The sequence below is a fragment of the Elaeis guineensis genome, chromosome 6 (genome assembly GCF_000442705.2).
Source record: "Elaeis guineensis isolate ETL-2024a chromosome 6, EG11, whole genome shotgun sequence".
Lineage (NCBI taxonomy): Eukaryota > Viridiplantae > Streptophyta > Magnoliopsida > Arecales > Arecaceae > Elaeis > Elaeis guineensis.
The window spans coordinates 41,362,401-41,387,134 of NC_025998.2; the positions used below are offsets into that span (position 1 = coordinate 41,362,401).

The 24,734-nt window shown below is 44.5% G+C and overlaps 1 protein-coding gene across 1 annotated transcript; it reads right to left on the minus strand.

The window, feature by feature from the left end:
* Window positions 1-3,280: 3,280 nt before the first annotated feature.
* Window positions 3,281-4,744, minus strand: LOC105035475 (protein MIZU-KUSSEI 1). Its single transcript, XM_010911041.4, has one exon. The coding sequence runs from the start codon at window positions 4,425-4,427 to the stop codon at window positions 3,537-3,539; it is 891 nt and encodes a 296-aa protein (XP_010909343.1). The 5' UTR covers window positions 4,428-4,744; the 3' UTR covers window positions 3,281-3,536.
* Between the last annotated feature and the right edge of the window lie 19,990 nt (window positions 4,745-24,734).

The following is a 24,734-nucleotide window of genomic DNA, read 5'->3' on the forward strand; positions in this document are numbered from 1 at the left end:
ATTCAGATTGGACGTGCGTCCCAAGTGGATAAGGATAGAGTCCTATGAGATGAGGACTCTGATCCCTTGATCAAGTTGGACTGTGGGGCGCAAATCTCACTGTGCTTATCCAGTGTTGGCGCCAACAGTAGGAGGAATTGTGGGGATTCTTATCTGATATGATCAGATGACATCACTCCATCAATCAGAATTTTTTTAGAATTAATTAAAATTTTTTGATTGATCGAATGATGTGGCACTGCATGGCGCAGCAGGGTCTATTTAAACCCTGTCTGCGTCTAGGGTTTAGAGTCTCTACTCAATAACCAGCAAAAGCCTAAATCCTCTCCACTTCTCCATTCCCCCTCTGCTCCTCTCCCTCCCCTCTTCATGTCCAAGAGGTTGGACATCCATCTGGTGCTTGTCCAAGGCGTGGTGGCTTCCTGATTAGAAGGCTGCAGAGATTTATCGAGAAGCTGCTGCTCCAACTTTAGAAGATATTTTGAAGATCTTCCAGATCAGATCTAGATCTAATTTTTGGAGCAAAGATTCATGAGGAGAAGATGATCCAAATCATGCTCGAGTGGATACCAATAGAAGCCAGACGACTGCATGGCTATTTTAGAACCTCGGGCATTGCTGCGATCATCTACAGGGTAATCTAGTTACCTTAGAGATATTTCTCTATTCATCATGTTTTCAGATTTAATTTTAGATTTAATATCAGATAATAGGAATTAGATCTAATAGATCTTAGATCTAAAATATCGTAGGATAATTTTTGAAATATTTCGCTCCAGATCTCATTAGATCTGGAAGATCCTATAAGGAAAAAGCCGATTTTTTCTTCATTCTTATCCCTATTTGCCATTGGAAATGAAAGAACCATGAAGAAAAGAAGAAAAATCTAGGAGGAAAAAATGAGAACTCGATATGAAACTAGGAAATGACGTGAATGGGGAAAGCTCTCAGCACTTGGAGCAGAACCTTCTATTGCTGAGGAAAATAACGAATGTAAAAACAGAAAGTCCAAATGAAAGGGACACTATATATATTGGACCCTTCAATGGTTTGGATGAGATTATTCAAATCAGGGCTTCTCCAGATTTCAATATATGGCAACATCAAAACCGATCATTGATCGGACGGTTCGATGCACTTATCCTCAGATCGCGCCACTTCACCACTATCTACGTGAACGGCATAGAGCTAATGACATCTGGACATGTGGCCGAAATCGACTAGTCAAAATCAAATCATCTAGATTCACCAAACGTTGGACTATCTTCTCGAAGCGACACCCCAACGATCTCACAGTTATCGAAATGACAAAATGGCTGGGGATCCTACATTTTTTGAAAAAATCATTAATGTCTACAGTCGGATCGGAGCTCGAGACAATACGTGACAACTCTCTTTGTCCAACGTGTTAGACCACGTGATAATCCACATGTCAGACTACCTTGGACTTGGGAGTGGGGGGCAACTATTAGGGCAATTCAGCCGACTCTCCGATTTTGATTTTCAACCGATCTGATAAGCACGAACTGCCGACTATCAATCAGTTGGCCGACTGACAGTCAGCTATCCTCAATCATTCTTGATAAACTCCAACTATGATGATTCGACTAATTTTAGACCGATGACCATCGGCATATCAGAGTTATCGAACGATGATCATTCGAACTTCTTCAATTATCGACATACAGTCGACATCTTCGGACTATGGACATATAGTCGGCAAACCTAAAACTGCCAGTGCAAAAAGTGCATAATGACCAGAACATGATCAGTGACGGGTATAACCACCCATCCCACGATCACATAATACCGAAATAAATGGGACCCACATGTTTAATCATTATAAACGATTACCAACAACTCATCTATAAAAGAAGGTAAATAAACAACATTTGGTAAGGATTCTTGAGAGCTGAAATTCTGCTTCTTCGAATATTCAGCTGCTGTTCACTATCCTCCACTGACTTAAGCATCGGAGGGTCCCACCAGACACAATTTCGATGGACTTCATTTTGCAAATGTTCTTCACTGACGATGGGCACTACAGAGGGTTGAACGCAATAGGAACATTAGATAACCAGCTGTCCTGTAGCAGACTCATGGAATTCTCAGAACCAATATTCCATCATAAATGAAATTGAACTTTAATTCCATGAGCCACAATATTAACCCATATACTTGAACATCTAGCAGGCTTCTTGTAATTAATCCATGATCCCCTGAATTTGTGTTTTGCAGCAATTAGCCGAGCCCATAGCGAATGAGGATTAAGAAGTAATTGAGCAGCCAGTTTACATAGCAGCAATGCCTTCCTCTCGATCAGAGAATGTAATCCGAGGCCCCCTCTTCTTGTCTTTCAATAGCGAAAGAGTCCAAGTACGTATAGGCATCTAAAGCTTGCACCCTAAAAACATGACTCCTTTTACAGTGTCTAAAAAGTAACTAAAGTAGTCCACAGTAAAAAATAGGTCAAGCTATTTCTACATTTAACTGACAACAATTTGGGTTGTACTTCTATCAGTCAGGAGCTGCTTCTCCTCGGCTTCTTTGATCCGGAGAATTATCGGAAGATTTAGAAAATGATGTTATGGGCTGCTTCTCTTTATCAATTTATTAACAGAGGTACTAATTGTGCCCTTTTCAAAAATTTTTTAGTGTTTGAATATGCCGCTAAAAGTCAAATATTGCTTTCTCTGACTTTGTCTGAAAAATAAGCTCAAACATCTACTCGAGCCATTTTGCAAAGAATGACTTAATTTGGCCTTGATTTTCTTATGGTACTATGATATGATTTTTGTAGCAGTTACATAATCATCAAAAATTTGGCATCCTTTTATGACAGCGGATTAGGAATTAGAGACAAGACTGTCTATTTCCTTTGCTAGTCTGATGGAAGGAACTTTGGGGAAGTTTTCCATGTGCCATTGATGAGACTAATGAGGCTGCACCATCTATATAGATAACAATTCAAAAATTACATCATCATCTGTAAACAGTGAACTCATTTATTTATATATTATTATTTTTTATAAGCCAAAAAAGAGCCGCGACTCCTGAAGTTGCAATGTCAGAAACCTTGCACTCTCAACAGTCATAAAATAACATTTCATAAGTTATGGTCATCTTCCTACCAAAAAGAAAAAGACTCATGGTCATCATTTATACATAACCGGCCGGCCGCAGCGTTAGTTGTCTATTTTTTCGGTACAAAGTGAGGCCGATTTACATTTGGCATGCGCAATACATGCGTTCAATTTAAGAACATGAAACCCCTGCAAGGTAAGATGGATCTCAGATCTTTAATACTGCAACCACCAAAGTTGTACCGTCCGATCTCATGGCTTTCATGCATGACAGACATGATGTAAAGCTGAACTAACGGGCGTTTACATTACCATTACTTAGAAAACCAAAAACTTACATACGGATGATATCCGTATGATGAATTACATAGACTTCAGTGCATGCTCCAGTACATAACCAAGCGATTAGATCGAACTGAAGGGGTTGGAAATAATGTAACCTGACACTATCTCCTACATCCTTAGTAGAAAGATACTGAGCTCAGGACCATCATATTTGAAATTACTGCCACCACGCCCACAGCCATCCGGGCTTATCATGTAGAACGCTTCCGAGTCCACGCTCCCCACCACCCTCTCAAACTTAGATCGGAGGTACATCACCTCACAATTAGCCCCACCGCCACCACCTCCACACAATATCCCATCATTCTTACACTTCTCCTTCCCCATCTCCAGATGATGAGGTGGTGGAATCGGAGGAGCAACTGGTGGAGGTGGAAGCACCCCGGCGCCTACCGACACGGCCTGCACGGCTTTCAGCACATGGAGGTCGACCCCGTTGCACCGGCGCGACACGGCGTACCCCCGCTGGTGCCCGTTGCAGTACATGCTCCACAACGGCTCCTCCCACAGCGAGCGCGGCGGCGAACTCTTTCTTTTCTTCTTGCTTGCGTCTGCCGTGTTGGTTTTAGCAATCCGATCACATTCGAGTAGTATCCTCACCATCCCGGTCGCCATCTCCTTGACGAGCTGGTGCATTGGAGTGGCCAGCTCCAGAAGCAATACGGGCTCCGACCGGGGATCCATCTGCACAGCAAAGCTTACCCTCCCCCTCTTAAGGCCGAAGAACGTTCCGATGACCTTCTTGCGAGCTGAAGGCATAGGCTTGAGGGGTGCAACGGCCGGCACGACTGGCCAGTGGCAGGTTGGGGTCAGGAAGTTCCGGAGGGTGGGGAAGATGGAGCGGAAGATCGATGCGGTGAACATCGTTATGGTGAAAGTTTTGGCCCCCCTCCGGCGAAGGAGAGGCAGGTGGAGAGGGGATAAAAACTCATCTCGTTCGTCACAAGAGGAGAAAGAGAGGTCCATAATGTTTGCTGCATCTGTGCTCCCCGTTGTCATCGGTTTTTGCTCGGTTGGTGGAGATAGCAATAACAACTGTTGGTGGTGGTGGTGATGCTTGGATCGCACAAGTGGGGTGAGGGGAGGGTAAGGTGGGGATGGAGGGAATATTGTGGACAAAGCTAAGGCAAAGAAGTATCCAGTGGTATGATAGTGTTGTGAAGATTACCGGCAACCAACGAAACGGAAGGGAACAAATGTGCTCACACAAGATAGCATTCTCCATTAAACCCACAATATAAGGACCAGTGCTTGTTTACTGTTAACACATTTGACACACATAAGGGGAAAAAAAATTCACCAAGTTTACGTGGCATTTTCTCATTGATCTCTTCTGAACTGGCACCGTCCACCTGCTTGTAATGTTTGTCAGTATGATATATATAGAGAGAGGGAGGAGGGAGATAACTAATTTTAAAAGGTTTGTTCAATTGTTTGTTGTAGTTTAGGTAACACAAGTCCATGAGATGACGCCATCGAGGGGCATGAGGGTAAGGGTGCGTGGACGGGAGGTACAGCGAGCCAACCAGAGCTTCCCGTAGCCTAGGTGGGATGACGCAGAGGATGATGGGAGTCGTTCTTCTGTTAGTATTAGTATTTTATTTTATTTTATTTTTAATCGCAATGTGTTGATCGTTTCATATGCATGACGAGTTTAATGAAAGGGACGGGTGTGTCTTATAGTGCAGGGTAGGTAAACTATTCTGTGTGAATACGCGTTTCCTTGTAATATTAAATAGGACATTTGGTTGAAAGGGTTGACCACTCCCATGGGAGTACCAATAAGCTGTATTGAATAAACTTTAAGAAGAATCTGTTACTTATAACGCCAAAGCTAATTATAATTTTTTAGATAATGATTTCTCTCGGATGGTGCCATGTATGCATGCGCAGTTGATCCGTCCATTCAAAAAAGGAGCAGCGGTGACACGAGAAAAAAATTGACTGTTGCTGAATCCGGCATGTGCAGGAAGGTGCAATGACACGGGGACTGTGTCAGACCCGCGGGTATAATTTTGAAGGATGCGAGAGGGCCGGCGGGGGTCAGCCTCATCCCCTAAATGGGAGATGAGAGGATGAAGGTTTGACCTAAGAATGAATTTAATGAGTACAAATCTTCGGATAAAATTTTTATGATCAGATTGATCATATATAAAAAAATTATGATCGGATCGTCATCGCCTGCCACATCTCTAAAGCACGCCGCATGCACTTACGCATACATGTTAAAATATTAAAAAAATAGAAATGGATAAATTTTGAGGGATCACATGATGTTTATCAAAATTGTTCAAATATTTTTAGAATTTATCCATTCTTATTTTTTTAGTATTTTAATACATGTGCATAAACGCGCACGGTGTGCTTCGGAGACGTGGCAGGTGATGATGATCCAATCATAATTCCTTTCATAATTGGTCTGATCATAAAAATTTTATCCCAAATCTTCTACCACGAATCACCATAATAGTAAATCATATGCAACTATTGATGGCAACCATCGAAAGATGGATAGTTATCAAACAAGCTGATTTGCAAGCATTTATCATGTCATGCAGTGTGCATAGTGTTTAATAGCTATTAGTATCATAACCACAACCACATCAAAAGTTACATAGTATTCTACAGTGTTAGAAGTCCACTGCTTGTCCTATTTATACTAAAATTTTATTCTTATTTTATTTTTATTTCCTATTTCAATGCTCATTGGAATAGTTAATATACTTTTCAGTATAGTTATATTTTTAGTGCTAATCTACTTTAGTTGGATTGAGCTTTAGGCTTATCATTTTGTTTGTACCATACAATTACATCCAACAAATTATTTGGGTTTGGTTAACTGACTGATGAGGTCGGGTACAAAAAACGTTGCACGAAAGATGCACAAGTGAGAAGTCGAATATTATCGAGAACCATTTTGAGAAAATATGGTGATTAAGAAGTGGGTGAGTAGGGGAATAATAGTACGGTAAACCTACTTAACCAGGATGTAACCATAGGGGAAGGCATCACATAAATCAATGACAACTCTATTTTTTTTTGATTATTTTTATCTTTTGAATTGCAATCTTTATCTTAGAAGTAGGTGGTAGTTTTGTAATGCAAAAATCTTTGAAGTTTTAAGGCATCTCCAAATATAATCATTTTAGCTCTTCGAATTTCCAGCTCTATTTTGGTGGCACGCCGCATATTTTTTCATGTTACCAATTCATTATTTTTTTTGAACTTTGGTCATAAAAAATAAAAAAATAATTTTTGGCACATCCAATGGGATACCAGAATGCCATCAAAGAAGAAGATTGAAGCTCAATCCTGTATTGTGGAATAGCTAGAAGCTTTTTTTGCTGATGGTCATGATGTTGACAACCAATAGGCTCCTTCGACTGAACAAATAGAGTCTGATTTATCCTTATGGTAGATTAGTGCCATTAGCGATGATCCCTAACAAGAAATGTCATCAGGAAAGAAAGTTAACTAACATGAAAGCTAATTTCTTCCCTCGACGATATTTAAAGGAAAGGCTAAATACTATGAAAGAGAGCCATTTGGAACAAAGCCATATTTGCTGAATATAGGGATTTTGACCAAACCTTGGCTTCATCTCATACGGCTACATTGGCCAATTTCGTACAGGCTGAATTTAAGGCTAAATGAGGCCAGTAATTGTGTAGTGGGAGCTACTATGAGATACAGGCCAAATCCACCCACTACCAAGTTTAGTGGTTGGACTAAAAATAGGGCGAGGCTTGGTACTAAATGATTTTTAACATTGGAGGGCAAGTACTCAATCATATAGTGGATGTGAATAATGCTAGTGAACAATATGTAGGTCCTACAATGGGATTTTTACCATAAGAATTGAATGTGCTGGGGTCTATATTTAACCCTGAAAATGGGTTTGGTATGAATATTACAGAATCGGATCCTTAAACAGTACATGAAAATCCTATATATCAACCACAATAGAAAGTCCTAATACAAGTAACGGTGTCTCAAAACCAAAGAGATCATGCTAAGCTTGATCCTGATGTGACTCTTTTGACAGATATGGACAAGGAACAACTGAATTTTCCATTTCGGTTAGCTAATAGCTCGATGTATAGGAAACCATATTTAGAATGGTATGATCAAGCTTATGATCTACCTAGGGGATATGAAGTACCAAAATTATTTCCTTTTTTAGGAGATGATGGTATTTCAACTGTAGAACATGTGGATAGATTTTTAGTTTAGTGTGATGAAACAGGTGCAAATGACTTCCTAAATCTTAGACATTTTGCAAATTTTCTCGCCGAGTCTGCTTTCTCATGGTGTGTAAATTTACCTTCCAATTCAATTTTCACTTGACTAGAAATGAAAAGTCAATTTAATGCTCAATTTTATAGAATAGAACGTGAGATATCGATTGCCGATTTGGCTATATTGACATAATAACCTGATAAATTGGTTGAGAGATATATGAGCCAATTCAAAAAGACCCGAAATAGATGCTATGCATCTTTAAAGGAAGCCGAATATGTAAAAATTGCTCAAAACATTCTTACCCTAGAGTTGAGGAAGAAATTTTTAAGTCAGAATTTTCTAATCTATTTCAGTTGATATTCCAAACTGTAAATTATGAAACAATTCTTAGGAAAGAAGAATGAAAGAAACCTATGAAGGAAACTTATCATAGAGATTTTAAATATGATGTTTCAGCTATTGAGGTTGAATCTAAAGAATTCGGTAAGGAATTAAATATAGAAATTGATGTTGCAGAGATTCTTACTAGAAAATCATATATATGCAGGACACTAAGTATATATCAAATATACAAATTCAGTGGACAACAATTATTCAAGCTCTATCGAGAGAAGAGATTAAGTTTGCATTCGACATCACCAAGATCGATCAAATATTTGACCACTTTCTGAAGGATAAACAAATCAAGCTACCAGAAGGTCATAAAATACCATCTGTAGAAGAGTTAAAGAGGAAGACATATTGCAAATGACATACTCAATGGAACCATAGCACAAATAACTATCTGGTATTCATAAATTTTATACAAAAATATATTATAGAAGGTAGATTGAAGTTTTCTGATAAAGATAAGAGTATCATGCTAATCGATGGAGATCTTTTTTCAGAGGTGGTAGTGTTGGATGTATGTCCTAGAAGTTAATTATTACTAGACGTATTTTATAATTTTAGGACATAAATTTGTACTTGTAAATTTTATAAATTAATAAAAGATAAATTTTTATTCTAATCATGTTTTTATGTGTTCATGATTCGTTCTAAGGATTAATAGATGATAATGTGTATTCTCAAGGTATTGAAAATTTGAGACATATATTATTGATGGTTAATTCTTAAAAGCTTCTGATCGAAAGATCATCATAGAGGATGATAATTGATTCGATTAGATTGGTGAACAGATCACCTCCCTTCAAGATAGATGTGTCTCGAATCTGAGTGTGGAGACACTGAGATGAGAGTGCAGATGATTATTAGAAAATAACTTACATTGAGTATGACCAATATGAGAAACTATTTGGATGTCTACTCATTCATCAGTGGTTTACTAAATACTACAGTGGTGTGAGTGATCCTTTGACCTACGATGTATAGACTATTCGTAGTGAGGCTACTGTAGTTTGACTGCACATAAATTTGGACTCTCAGCTATTTAAATCTTTACAGTATATGTTGGCTACAGTGGATTCAGCTTCACTGTTTAGAGTAGGATACACTTAGATGACATCTATCGATCTTGATAGATAAGGAGAAGTCCTATGCGATTCGTAAGATCGAGTTTAAAAAATTTTTAGTCGAATAGAGTTGAATACTGAAAAGATATTTCCTCAAAATTCATAAATAAATTTGAGTTGAATCAATCTGGTATATGACTGATGTTGGAATTTGATGAGTTTTTTATGACCTTCGTCTAGTCAGGACTCATGACAGAAGGACTGAATCATAAGGTAACTACACCTAGAGATTTAATACTTTTATTCTGCTGGATTGTTACTATATACTGCTAGATATCATTAGTGAATTGTGAGACTCATCGAGCATCGTCTTAATTATCGATAACCCTTGATGGGTAGAGTTAGAATTACTCCAATATATCGAAAGAAGTTTCAATGATATTGTGATAGGGATCACAGTATATCTCACTACCAGACAGAACAAAACCTATGGGGTCACACATAATAGAGATTCTTGTCTGATCAGATGATTGATTAGCGATTATGAATTGTTAATAGATCTAATCATCAATATGATTGATGATTAATCTAATGCAAAAGTTGCAATAAAATAATTCACTAAGAGTTAGTGAGTTGTGGGAAGATTTATTAGCATTTGGATTGCTAATTGGCTTAATTTGATTGAGCAATGGGATTCAAATCAAATCTAATTAAATTAAATTTAATTTGATTTGATTTGGATTTGATTAGATCAAGCCTAATTGAGATCATGAGATAACCCAATTGTAAAGGAGATCAATTTTTAATTTGATCAGAACTTGGATTCAGTTAATTTCTAATTGGATTATGATCTTATTGAAAAGATTGGATTCTTAGTTAGATTAGGTTCTCTTCTCTCTTTGGGTACAACCAAATCAAATTTAGATTGGAACCAAACAAAATCACCAAGAGACTCAATTGGATTGGGACTCTCTTTCCTTGTGCCAACCCCATCTTCACGCCAATATTCCTCATGCCATTTTGGTTTTTGCATGAGATTTCTCCACGCAAAAGAGCTAATGTCGCTCCTCTTCTCAACGCCAATTGGATAGGGATAAGAATTGGAATAAAATATGAATTCAATCCTTATCTTGAAGGAGTTTGATTTCACCCAAACTCTCTTGGATGCCAACTATTAAAGGGACCTTTCCTTTGGCGTTAAAAATCAGATTATCATCATGAGAAAATTGTGAGAGGGCGCGTGATCATTGTGAGTGTGAGATTTAGGCATGGAGGGTCCTAGGGTCTTCATCTAGAGTGTTGACTTTTGTGAGAGAAAATAAAAAAGTTCTCTTCTTCTTCCTCTACCTCTTTTTCCTCCAATTTCTCCTTCTTTTATGAGAGGATTTGAGAGATTAGAAGGATGTGTTAAATCAACCATCAGAAGTAGATCTCTGCAAGGGAGCTAGCACCTTAAAGAGATCAACGAACCTCTGATCAGATCAAGGACTTCATGCGGATACCTGTAAAGGCTGAATGCGTGTGTAACTCGAGGAGCCAAGACATCCATGATCATCAGCTGTGGTGTAGATCGACCCGCATAAAGGTCTGGAGATCGGATCTCTTCTTTTTCTTGATAGATTAGATCTTAGATCAGATTTCAGATTTGTATGATATGTTTATGTCATAGATCCTTCAGAGGTAGTTTATAGATTAGATCTGATGTATGCTTAGATTAAATTATTTAATTTAGATCTTTTTTATTACGTTAATTCAAATGGTTTTAAAATATATGCATGAAACTACTCATTCCAATAGTGATATCAGAGCCAGATTTTTGATATGAACATGATGCATGTGATCTGAAATCTGATTTGTAGAAATCATATCTAAAATATTTTTATAAGTTCGGCATCGTTTTGACATATGGTTGTCCTAGAACGATGTTGAACATCATAGATTGTTAGATCTAAAATTTTCTACACTTTATATATTGATGTTATGTGTTTGTCTCAGATCTGAAATTTGTTTCAGTTCTAAAATAAATTTGTTTCCTTTTAGATCTGAAATTAGACTCAGATCTGAAGTTGTTAAGCTCTATTTTGTTCAGATCTGAAATCAAATTTAGATTTGAATTTTTATGTCAAGATCTAAAAATTCTGCAATTTGGATTCATGGGTAGACCAATTTGGATCTCTAATTTGGTTAGTCTAAGGGTTCTTGATTGGTACATATAAGGCTCAATCGAGATAAGCACTTGATCTGATCGAATCAAGAAGTTGATTGCGATTAGGTCGAGTCTACTCTAGATCAAATCAATAGTTGTAGGATCAAATCGATTAAGCTGCATGTGTGTTAAAAATCATTGACCCATAATTTGGTCTTGGCTTAGTGGCTCGAGCTTCGATCACTTAGGTTAGCCAATTAGAAATTAGTCAACATTAGTTGGTGTCTAAGGCAAGCAATTTGAGCGATGGTTATTTAATTAGGACCATTGCCATAAGCAGTGGGGAGCCTCCCATCAATCTCTTACTTACCTGGCCAACTGTGATCAGTTTTAAACTTGGGTGCCTGGTTATTTGAGACCTAAATAAATGGTTAAAAGAGACCTAAATAAATTTTCTCATAAAATATTAAGTCTAGTGGTTTTTTACCATTGTAGAGATGCGGGTGTCTTCTTGACGTTGATCATTCTCGACTGGTCACAACAGTTCAGTTGCATCAAAAAGATGCAACCACTTTATTTGTATTAGATACCCTGGGGTAAAAATAGGATTGGGCCTAATAACTGTTAGGTGAGGGATCCAATGATAGATTTGCACCCATTGATGAACGGTGAATTTGACTTAACTAAGAAATGTATCAATAACTGTTAGGCAAGGCCATAGGACTTAAAGACCAAAGTCGCTGCATCTTACTTAGTGAAGCAATAGACAAGGTGTTATGCACTCATTAGTTTGCGCGTCTCCAATAACTATTAGGTGAGGTGCGCATAGATCAGTGGGACTGTAGTACCCACTTGAAACCTTAATCGCGTAGAGATTTTTGTTTCTCCATTCGAAGAGTGTGAGAGACTTGAGAAAATAGTAGGAGTCATGTTTGTTTATTAAAATCCCTAAAATAAACTCATACCAAGTATAAACATCTAATTAGAAACTTTTCTCTCTATAGTTAACCATGTCGACTTCCAACCCACTAGCCCGTATCATAGACACAAATAGGTTGATCGAGACCAACTTCAAAGACTGGCTCAGAAATTTAAGAATAGTTCTCAGTTCTGAAAAATTAACTTATGTTCTCGATCAGAAAATCCCTATGTTACCGACTCATTCATCTCCTGATTGACGAGCTATACTTGAAAAGTGGGTGGATGAAGATAATAGGACTAGGTGCTATATTTTGACATCCATGTCAAATGAACTTCAGTGTCAGCATGAAGACATGAAGACTGCTAAGGATATGCTAACTCATTTACAAGAGTTGTATAGTGAGCAGAGTCACACAGCTCACTTTGAGGTCTTCAAAAGACTTTTCAGAGAGAAGATGCATGATGGACCTTCCATCCACGATCATTATTTGATAATGATTAAAGATATCGAAGAGCTTTAGAAGCTTGAAATGATGATGGATAAAAAATTATAGGTAGATTTGATCCTGCAATCTCTTTCTAATTTGTATAGATAGTTTATCGTAAACTACCATATTAATGTTAGAGTTTCATGGTTTCATGCATGCAAAAATTTTTCAAAACAAGTATGTAGTGAAAATTTAAAAATTTCAGATTAAATCTAATTTAATCTAAGCATGCATAAGATCAAATCTTAAAATTATAAATAGGATCATCATATGTGAGATAGGATTCAGATACAGAAATCAAATGAAAAAAGATAAATAGAGAACATACCTTGGCATGGATCAATCTTCACCACGAACTGATGATCATGGATGTCTTCCGAAGGTCTCTTATAGCCGCATAAATATCCGATCTCTACGGGTATCCACACGAGACTCTGATCTGATCAGAAGATTTTTGATCTCATCGGGATGCTAGCTCCCTTACAGAAATTATATTTTAATGGTTGAAAATCTTTTTTTCTCTCAAGATGCTCTTAGAAAAGAAGAAGATGATAGGAGGATCTTAATCTCTATACTAGATATCATGAGAAAAATCTTTTCTTTTTTTTTCTTCTTAAAATTCATGCACCAAATCTCTACAATAGAGATTTAAAAAGTTTGTCCAACTTTTGAACAAAGAAGCGAGGAGACACCCATGTCCAAACAATGACAAAAGAGAGAAGAGGAGATGTCCCAACAACCAACCTTTGGTTGTGTAAGAAAGAAAGGCTATGAAGCAACCATACCTCATACCATGAACCTTTTCACTGTGGCCTCTCCCCTTGGATTTCTCATGCACACTTCTCTAGTTTGGGCATCCAAAATCAGATCTCTATCTCAGCCCCAAACATCCCTCACAACCCACGGTTAAATAGGCTAAAGGGAGTTGGAATTTGATTAGGAGATAAGAGTCCTTGTAGCCTTGGACTTTCTCTTTTTATGCTGCCCAACACACATTTGATTTGCACCCAAGTTGTTCATGGAAGAAAGGGAATTAGGAGTCCTTCTTATGCACTAAAAAGGGAGCAAAGATGGCGTCAAAAATTGGTTTGGTGTAGGACCTTGTTGCCGCATGAAAAGAGAAATTTTAATCTCATGGGACTCTCCTTTTAGGTGGCTGTTTTAAATGCAATAAAATTTCAATCAATCCTAATCATATTAGGACCAGATTAGACCTAAATAGATGAAAAATCAAATCTAATTTGATGCTCAAACTATTTAGATTAGATGTTACTTAATTAGAGAAGGAGTCCTAGTTCTTTTGAACTCTCCCTTGGTGCTTGAGTCAAACTCAATTTAATCCTAATACAATTAAGATTTGGTGCACCCATAAAAATGAGAATTTCTAATCCAAATAGGAACTCATACATCCTAATCTAATTAAGAATTGAGTCAGACTCAAATCCTAATTCAAATAAGAATCATTCTCCCATGCAATTTAGGTTATCTCATAACCCAATCAAGTTTGATCAAATCAAATCCTTGTCAAATCAAGTTAAATTCAATTTAATTAGACTTGATGCAAGCCCCATAGTTCAATCAAATTGAGCCACTTAGCAATCCAATTACTAATTAATCCTCCTTTAACTCACTAACTCTTTAGCGAGTTACTTGATTGCAACTTTTGCATCGGATCAATCATCAATCAAATTGATAATCAAATCCTATCATGATTCATAATCATAATTCAACCATCTGATCAGTCAAAAGCTTTTTTTGTGTGTGACTCTATAGGTTCTATTCTGTCTGGTAGTGAGATATATTGTGATCTCTATCATAATATCGTTAAAACTCTTTTCAATGGATTGGAACCGTTCCAACTCTGCCCACCAAAGATCATCGATCATCAAGATGATGCTCGTGGGTCTCATAATTCACCAGTGACACCTAGCAGTATGTAATGGCAACCCAGTAGAATAAAAGGTGATAAATCTCTAAGTGCAGTTAACATATGATACAGTCCCTCTATCGTGAGTCCTGACTAGATGGCAGGTCATGAATAAATTGTCAAACCTCATCATCGATCATATGATAGATTCAATCAGCTTGAGTCTATATATGTTTCTCATGGAAACTCTTTTTCATTAATCACACTTGTTGGGTATAAAATACCCCCCAACCGAAGTTCGTGATGGGAGTGACCCTCCGGGGATCCAACTGACTTTCGACCTCCGGCAATGTCTCTTCAAACCTCCCAGACGACCGAGCCTCCACCACACTCCCAAGTTTTGTCGACGAGCAGGACCCCACCAGCACCGACCGGATTCTTCACGACGTCCGGACTCCTATGGGAGCCAGATCTCATCTCCGACTCCAGCCACAGGCAGACTTCATCCGGACTCCTATGGGAGTCAGATCTCATCTCCGACTCCAGCCACAGGCAGACTTCATCCGGACTCCTACGGGAGTCGAACTTCGTCCCCAACCTCAACTGCTGGAAGGCTTCGCCCGGACTCCTATGGGAGCCGGGCTCCGCCCATGACTTCACTTACAGGTAAACTCCGTCCGGACTCCTATGGGAGCTGGACTTCGTCTCTGACTTTGATTGCAGGTGGACTTCGACCGGACTCCTACGGGAGCCAGATCTCGTCTCCGACTCCAGCTGCAGGCAGGCTTCGTCTGGACTCCTACGGGAGCCAAACTTTATTCCCAACCTCAACTACTGGAAGGCTTCACCCGGACTCCTACGGGAGTCGAGCTCCGCCCACGACTTCACTTACAGGTAAACTCCGTCCGGACTCCTACGGGAGCCGGGCTTCGTCCCTGACCATGATATCAGGTGGACTTCGATCGGACTCCTACGGGAGTCAGATCTCGTCTCCGACTCCAGCTGCAGGTAGGCTTTGTCCGGACTCCTATAGGAGCCGAACTTCGTCCCCAACCTCAACTGCTGGAAGGCTTCACCCAGACTCCTACGGGAGCCGAGCTCCGCCCGCGACTTCACTTACAGGTAAACTCCATCCGGACTCCTACAGGAGCCGGGCTTCGTCCCTGACCTTGATTGCAGGTGGACTTCGATCGGACTCCTACGGGAGCCAGATCTTGTCTCTGACTCCAGCTGCAGGCAGACTTCATCCGGACTCCTACGGGAGCCGGACTTCGTCCCCAACCTCAACTGCTGGAAGGCTTCGCCTGGACTCCCATGGGAGCCGGGCTCCATCCTCGACCTCGACCGCAGGAAGGCTTCGCCCAGACTCCTATGGGAGCCGGGCTCCACCCACGACTTCACTTATAGGTAAACTTCGTCCGGACTCTTAAGGGAGCCGGACTTCGCCCCTGACTTTAATTGCAGGTAGACTTCGATCGGATTCCTACGGGAGCCGAGCTTTGTCCCTGACTTTGACTGCTGGTGAGCTTCGTTCGGACTCCTACGGGAATCGGACTCCGAGCTCCACTCAGACGGGTGGCTAGCCACCTCTCCCCGCCAGACACTCCAGCCGAACTTCGGTCGACAGGCCTGGACCCACTGGTGGGCCGCAGCAATAGCCACGACCCTGCTCTACCTCCTGCAACAGATTCCACGTGGCTCCATCACTCTCTGGCAGGCCACAGTAACGGCCACCACACTGCTCCACCCCCTGCGATGGATTCCGCGTGGCTCCATCACTCCCTGGCGGATCGCCATAATGACCACAATGCTGCTCCACTCCTTGCGACGGATACTGTGCGATTCCTCCCACCTCCTGGCAAGTCGCGACAACGGATGCCGTTCCACTACCCGCAACAGACCCCACGTGGCACGTCCCGGTGGTGGCCACGATCCCACTCCACTGCTCTTCGCAACAAACTCCGCCTGACTCTGGGTAGCCCACTGCTAGACGGTTACGGATATCGCTATCAGTCTGCTGCCCCCTTTCGCCTATAAAAGAGGGCCCCAGATACGTTATTCTCGAGCTCTCATTTTTACCTAGAAACTCTGCTAAAATTTTCATTCGAGCACTCCATTCTTGTTGAGACAGAGAACTGACTTGAGCGTTGGAGGGTCTTGTCGGAGCAACCCCACCTCCGGTTTAGACTTCTTTTGCAGGTCCCGACGGCGACCGCGACTCCAGCTTCTCCGGTGCAAGCGAATTTTTGTACCAACAGGATTGGCGCTAGAGGAAGGGCTTGAACCTTCGCAGTACCCTTGTTCTTAAAGGAGCGCTAAATGGGATTGCCCCCGGGCAGCTTTTCCGACGCCCTCTTTTCCTTCCTCCACTTGGTCTTTGCCCGATGCCTCCCCGCAAGGCATCCACACGACGATCTATGGCCTCTGTGGTCAGATCTCAGGCTCCAGCCTCACCTTCAGTTTCCCAGCCTCCTCCTCCGGCGACGGCGGTCGGCGCAGAGCAATTTGATCTGCTGGCACAGCAGGTCAGGGGCCTCACTGAAGCTATGCAGGCCATGCAGCAGCAGCAGCAGCCGCAGGCATCGGTGTGCCTGGAAAGGGTGTCACCGGAACACCAGAATCTGACGGTGGGGCGGGCCACTTGAGCCAGCCGTCCCATTTTTCCTGGGAAGATGAACCCGAGGGTGGAGAGCCCTCAATCGGATCATGACTCCACCCTTAAAAGATCCCTGCCCCCATTCTGCCAGAGAACCCTCGAGACCCGAAGTCGAGAGGATTTTCTAGACCGAAGACTCCAAGAGATGAACCAGCAGATCAAAGAACTCTGCCACGCTCCTCCCGCTTATGGTGAGGATATTTGCACTGACCCTCCCTTTTCTCAAATGATCATGCAGGAACCGATCTTGCCAAACTTCAAACTCTCCCAGTTCGAAAGCTACGATGGGACTTCGGACCCGGTTGATCATCTGGAGGCCTTTCGGACGATGATGCTGCTTCATGGCGCACCCGACGCCATTCTATGCCGAGCTTTCCCATCCATCTTGAAGGGAGCGGTGAGAAACTGGTACTCAGCATTGAAATCGGGTACCATCTTTTTCTTCGATCAGATGAGCCACCAATTTATGGCCCATTTTGTCAGCAGCCGGTGCCCCCGGAAGGGTTCGGAGTCCCTCATCAATATCAAGCAGAGGGAGGGGGAGTCCATTCGACCCTACATCAATCGTTTCAATGTCGCTGCACTGGAGGTCCGGAACTTGGACCAGTCGGTAGCAATGGCCGCTCTGAAGGGCGGCCTTCAGAAGAATGACCTTTTATTCTCCCTGGAGAAGAAGTACCCCAGAGATTTTGCTGATCTGTTGGCTCGGACTGAAGGGTACGCCCGAATGGAAGAAGCCTTCAAAATGAAGGATGAGGAGACTGCAAGAGAACGGCAGGCGGGAGACTCGAGTAAGCCCACAATCGAAAAAGGGTCGAGAGAAGCTCGGCCACGTTCTCGAACTCCTCCCGGGCACAAGCGTATCCATACTCCTCCCCGGGTACGTAGGCAGAGAAGTCCGAACCACGGAGTCCGGTGGGGTTCTCCATCGGGAAGATTTCGCAACTATGCCTCCCTCAATGCCTCGAAAATCCAAGTGCTGATGGAGGTCAGGGAGCAACTCGCTAGGCCAGAGAGGATGCGCACACATCCCGGGAAGCGCAACCCCAACAAGTTCTGTCTCTACCATCGCGACCACGGCCACGACACGAAGGAATGCATCCAGCTCCGAGACGAGATCAAGGAGCTCATTCGGCGAGGTCGACTCGGTAGGTTCATTCGACGTCGGCCTGAGGGTAGAGAAGATCAGCCGAGGGCCCTACCGCAACCTGAACCGCCAAGGAGGGAGGAGCAGCCCGGAGATCGGCCTCCAATCGGAACCATCGACTCCATCACCGGAGGGCCTCAAGGAGGAGCAGACCTTCCACGACCTCGAAACTCGAGAAACCTATAAATGTACTGCTCACGACTTTGCCCTGAATCTAAATTCCTTTCGACTTTGCATGTTTTTCCTTTTTGGCATGGATTTGTTACGATTGGGGATGACCCCTTTAAACAATTAAAATAAGGTCATGTTAGGAACAGGAGGGGAACCTCGTCCTAACATGAGCCAAATGAAAGTCCGATTATTTTAAGATCGGATCAGGGGAAAGGCCCATATAACGGCCCTTGGACGCCCCCTGAGCCATGTTAGGGACAGGAGGAGAACCTCGCCCTAACATGAGCAAAGTCAAAGGCCCGGTTCTTTTAGACCGGATGGAGGGAGAGGCCCTACAACGCCCTTACGCGCTCCCACAGCCATGTTAGGGACAGGAGGAGAACCTCGCCCTAACGTGAGCAAAGTCAAAGGCCCGATTCTTTTAGATTGGATGGGGGGAGAGGCCCTACAACGCCCTTATGCACCCCCACGGCCACGTCAGGGACAGGAGGAGGACCTCGCCCTAACGTGAGCAAAGTCGAAGGCCCGGTTCCTCTTAGACCAGATGGGGGGAGAGGCCAAACAGCACCCACATGTGCCCCCACAGCCTTGTTAGGGACAGGAGGAGAACCTCACCCTAACATGAGCAAAGTCGAAGGCCCGATTCTTTTAGACCAGATGGGGAGAGAGGCCCTTGCGATGACCCTTATGTGCCCCCACAGCCCCGTTGGGAACAGGATGTGAACCTCGTCCTGACCTGAGCTGAGATCGATTATGTCAAGAACAGAAGGAGAACCTCGTCCCGGCGATGATAAAAACTCGACCGCCCAACCAAATTGGATAAAGAGAAAAGTCTCCTCAATGGCATCTCTACACTTCTGCGCGACCCTCCAAAAAGCAAGGGGGGACCCTCACTTGAAAAGAGGAGGAAAATTAAAAAGGAAAGCGACGAATTACGCCGGCAACAGACAAAAAACAAACCACACCAAAGACTTAAGGGACCTCATCTCAACAAAGACGGGAAGTTCCTACCAAACATCCTCGGTCTTTAAGAAGGCTCTCGACACAGGTCAAGAAAACAGCGACACCTTCGAGGTAATGCGGAGTTCGGACCACCAAGCTCGAGCCTACGGCCATGGACAACGAGAAAAGCAAATCAGCATGGCGACGACTAGGCACCTCCAAACGACGTCAACGTCGGACAAATCAAAAGACAAAAGAACTTTGGTGGGCGACAATTTAATACAATACGTGGATGAGGTAACACAAAATCTTCTTTTCATTTCATTTGCGAAATATACACCACGAAGCCCAGAAGGCCAAAGGAAGAAAAGCAAAACAACAAAAGCAAGACAAAACAACAAAAGAGAAAATGTATGCATGGAAAGATGGAAGGCCAAAAAGAGCCCTAGGGAAGCTCTGCTCCTTCCGACCTCGAATTATCTGCTTCACCCCTTATCCAGGACTGCCTCAGATTTTCAACTTCTTCTAGCTCTCTCTTTTTCAGCAGCGCATCCTGGAGCGCCCGACAGAGTTACTGGCTTTCGTTCTCTGCCTCTCGATGCCTCTTTCTCAGGATCTCAGATTCTGCCTCCGCATTCTTGACGGCCTGCTGCTCGCATGCCAGCTGGATCTTCAATTGCTGCAGCTCAGTCGTCCTCTCCCCAAGGGCGACAAAAAGCCCTTCGGCAGTTCTTCTTAGGGATTGGAGTTCATTGGAATCCAGAGAAGAAGTGAGCTGAGCCCTGTCAGCCAGCTGCCCTTGAAGATGGGTGACTTCGTCAGTCGCCACCCTGAGTCTCCCTTTATATTCATCCACCTGCCTGCACCAGTCGGCCCGATGCACGTCATAGCTCACCTCGGCATACTGAAGCTGTTGCTGAAGGTCAGAGACCTTCTTCGACCACTCTCTATTGTCGTCGGCCCGAGCCAAGAGTCGGGACGAACTTCTCTCCAGCTGGCCAATCCTCTCCTGCGCAGTTGACAGTTCCACCCTGAGAAAACTGATCTTGACAACTTGAGCCCAAATTCGATCGCTGGCGCTCTTCTTGTGTTCCTCAAGCTCCTTCGCGAAGTCCGTCTTCCTCCGGCTGTACTCCATGATCCCCTTCACGTGGAGATTTCGAAAGCGGGTGGCCTTCGAGGTGGCTTCAGAGTAACCCTCCCTCAACCTGCGAAGCTCGCCTTCCATCTTCTTCGACCTTTTTGTCAAATGAAGAACTTCCTTCTTCAGCCGCTGGATCGTGGACTTCAGCGAAATCCCCTGGGGCAGGGGAAGTGCTTTGGCAGGACACTTCATCGAGAGACAAAAGCGTCAAGACGCGTCTCATTGTAGAAAGAAAAACAAAAAAGGGGGAAGGAAGAAAGGAGAAGCCATCCACGATGAGAAATTCGACTTTATTGAGTGAATGTTTCTTAAAGACAAAAAGAAAAGGAAAAATTGCAGTAAAAAAAAAAATACAAGGTCGGAGGTCTCAGACCTCTGCGGTAGGAGTTGGGGAGCTCGGTGTCCCTGGAAGGGGGGCTGCGGCAGCAGTAGCGACAGGAGAGGGATCGGCCTCATCTTCAGACTCCTCGCCCAAGAAGCTGAGGTCGAGCTCGGAAAATTTCCTAGCCACCTTCTCCTGGCAGAGCTCGAACCCCTTGATGAATGCTTCCTGACCGAATCGGACGTTCAGGTCTCTCATCCCTGCGGAGGCCTTGAACTCCTCTACCGTAAGAACCCTAGCCTCCGAGACCATGACTGGAATCTGCTCCGCCAAATTGGCGACCTCGGCCTCCGCCTTTCTCACCACCTCTTCTGAGGTCTGCTTCTCTTCCTCCCGGACCTGCTTTTCTTTCTCCAGGGCCTCTTGGAGGGTAACTACTTCGGTGGCTTTATCTTTGAGACGAGCGACTTCGGCCCGGTGATGCTCCTCCGCCTGGATGACGTCCTCCTCGCCCGGTTCGTCGCCTCGATGTTGGCAAGGAGCTGGTGCCCAATCTACAAGGGCGGCTAGGGGGTCAGAACAAGGGTCGAAAAGCCAATTAAATGAAGATTTGTTTACCTCAAGAAAGGACCCCAGGGAGTCCCAAACCCGCTGCTCAGGATCAGCGCGGTCGATCCTCTCGACGACTTCGGGCAGAATGCAGCCGTCGATCAGCTGCTTGATCAAGTCTTGTCATTAAAGGGATTCTCTGGCTCTTCTTCAAAACCAAGGGACTCTTCAACGGTGGCTCGACGGCTACTCCCCCTACGGGCCACCGACTTCCTCCTCATCCCCCTCTCGACTCCGGGCGCCTCCGTGGAACGGACCCCCGAAATGGGAGCCCCAGTTGGCGGACTCCTTGAAGAGGCCCGGGGGGTCGTTGGTTCGGCGTCCGAAGGAATGTCAATTGTGGGAGCCACCTGGATAGGTGCGGCCGAGCTTGTCTCCTCCACCCTGGCCTTCTTTGCTGATCCGGAGGCCGCAGCACCTTTTCTTTTGTGGGCCTTGAGGCCCCTGGCGAGCATCCGTGCTGCTTCGGCGTCCATTCCTAAAAAAAAAAAAAAAATCAAAAATCAGTAATGGGATGAAAAAGGAAGAAGTGACACGCAAAAAAAAAAAAAGAGAAGAAAAGAAGAGAGAAGAGAAAGAAAGAAAAAGAAGAAGGACGGAAGAAAAGAAGAGAAAAGAAAAGATGGAGTACTCGCAGGATCCTGGGGGCTCAAGCCGATGTTGAACAAAAATTGCTCCCTCAGAAGGTTGGGAAGGAAAGGAGTGGAATAGTCAAGAAGCTTCCGGGCGGCCTGGAGGTCGTCCTCCCCCAGGCTGGGAGCCCAGCGGACAGAGTCCCTTAGAGAGCCTCAAGGGGGCAGGCCCAGCCTCAAGGTCGAGCAGTGGACGAAGAGGTATTTCTCCTTCTAGTTGTGGATTGAAGAGGGGGCACCTTTCAGCAACCCCTTCTTGCCAAACTGAGGGGAGAAATACCACCAGTTCTTCGTCGAAGGGTGACGCTTGAAGGTATAGAAATGCCTAAACAGAGAGAGGGACGACTGGACCTCGACTACGTGGCAAAGGGAAAGAAACCCTATCAAAAACCTAAAGGAATTCGGAGCAACTGAAGCCAAAGAGATATCTAAGAAGCGGAAGAGGGCGACAACAAAGGACGGAAGCGAAAGCCAGAGTCCGACATGGAACACCTCCTGATACAGGCAAAAACGACCGGGTGGGGGAGTGCTAGCCCGATCGGAGGGGCCAGGAAGCTCCAGGTCGTACTCCGGAGGAACTCCATACTGAACCCTTATCAGTAGGAGTTCATCTGGAGTCAGGAAGTAGGGAATGGTGCTCGACACAAAAATCGAGCGAAGCCCAGTCCCAAATGTGGGTTCGTCTATAGAATGGGGGTCCTGGGGGGCTGAGGCGGAAGAACTCCCTGAACCGCTAGAGGTGGAGGTGTCGGAAGATATTTCGAATGACTTCAAACGAAGACCCTAAAGATCCCAGAAAAATCAGACGGGACAAAGGATGAGTGGTTGCGGGAGACCAAATCGGAGGAATACGATAGAAGAAAATGGAGGAGAAAAGGCCCCTAAGAGGCAAGAAGAAAAACGAAGGTCCTGGGACTAACCTAGATCGCTCTGGAGGATGCGGAAGGGCGAGGACAGGGATGACTCGAAAGATGCCTAGGGCCAAAGAAGACGCCAAGGAGGGTCAGGGCTCTCGAAGAAAAGGCGGATACCGATAGAACTTTCAGGTGGAAAGGCGGGTTTAAATAGACCCTGGGATCCGGCGCCATAATGATCGAGAATCCCCCAGGCCGACCCGCGCTCGATGCGTGTCCCACTCACCTCGACAGGTGGCTAAAAGCGGCTGACAGCTGACAGAGTCATTACTGCACCATATCTGGATCAATGTACCAGCGAGAATTCCGAAGGATCCCTTCGAATCACTCTGATTCGAAAAGACTCCAGCACGCACGCATTTAATGCCAAAATATCTGGGGGCGATTGTACACGGGATTCAAGGGGATAACTTCGGCTGCAAAAATTTTTCTGTACTTCCTTCATTCGAAATTCGAACTTGAAAGTAGGGGGACTGGTGTTGGGTATAAAATACCCCCCAGTCGAAGTTCGTTATGGGAGTGACCCTCCGGGGATCCAACTGACTTTCGACCTCCGACAACGTCTCTTCAAACCTCCCAGACGGCCGAGCCTCCGCCACACTCCCAAGTTTTATCGACGAGCAGGACCCTGCCAGCACCGATCGAATTCTTCACGACGTCTGGACTCCTACGGGAGCTAGATCTCGTCTCCGACTCCAGCCACAGGCAGACTTTGTCCGGACTCCTACGGGAGCCAGATCTCGTCTCCGACTCCAGCCACAGGCAGACTTCGTCCGGACTCCTACGGGAGCCGAACTTCGTCCCCAACCTCAACTGCTGGAAGGATTCGCCCGGACTCCTATGGGAGCCGGGCTCTGCCCACGACTTCACTTACAGGTAAACTCCGTCCGGACTCCTACGGGAACTGGACTTCATCCATGTCCTTGATTGCAGGTGGACTTCGACCGGACTCCTACAGGAGCCAGATCTCATCTCCGACTTCAGCTACAGGCAGGCTTCGTCCGGACTCCTACGAGAGCCGAACTTCGTCCCCAACCTCAACTGCTGGAAGGCTTCACCCGGACTCCTACGGGAGCCGAGCTCCGCCCGCGACTCACTTACAGGTAAACTCCATCCAGACTCCTACGGGAGCCGGGCTTCATCCCTGACCTTGATTGCAGGTGGACTTCGATCGGACTCCTACGGGAGCCAGATCTTGTCTCCGACTCCAGCTGCAGGCAGGCTTCGTCCGGACTCCTACAGGAGCCGAACTTCATCCCCAACCTCAATTGCTGGAAGGCTTCACCCGGACTCCTACGGGAGCCGAGCTCCACCTGCGACTTCACTTACAAGTAAACTCCGTCCGGACTCCTACAGGAGTCGGGCTTCATCCCTGACCTTGATTGCAGGTGGACTTCGATCGGACTCCTACGGGAGCCAGATCTTGTCTCCGACTCCAGCTACAGGCAGACTTCGTCCAGACTCCTATGGGAGCCGGACTTCGTCCCCAACCTCAACTGCTGGAAGGCTTCACCCGGACTCCTATGGGAGCCAGGCTCCGTCCTCAACCTCGACTGCGGGAAGGCTTCACCCGGACTCCTATGGGAGCCGGGCTCCGCCCACGACTTCACTTACAGGTAAACTTCGTCCGGACTCTTAAGGGAGTCGGACTTCG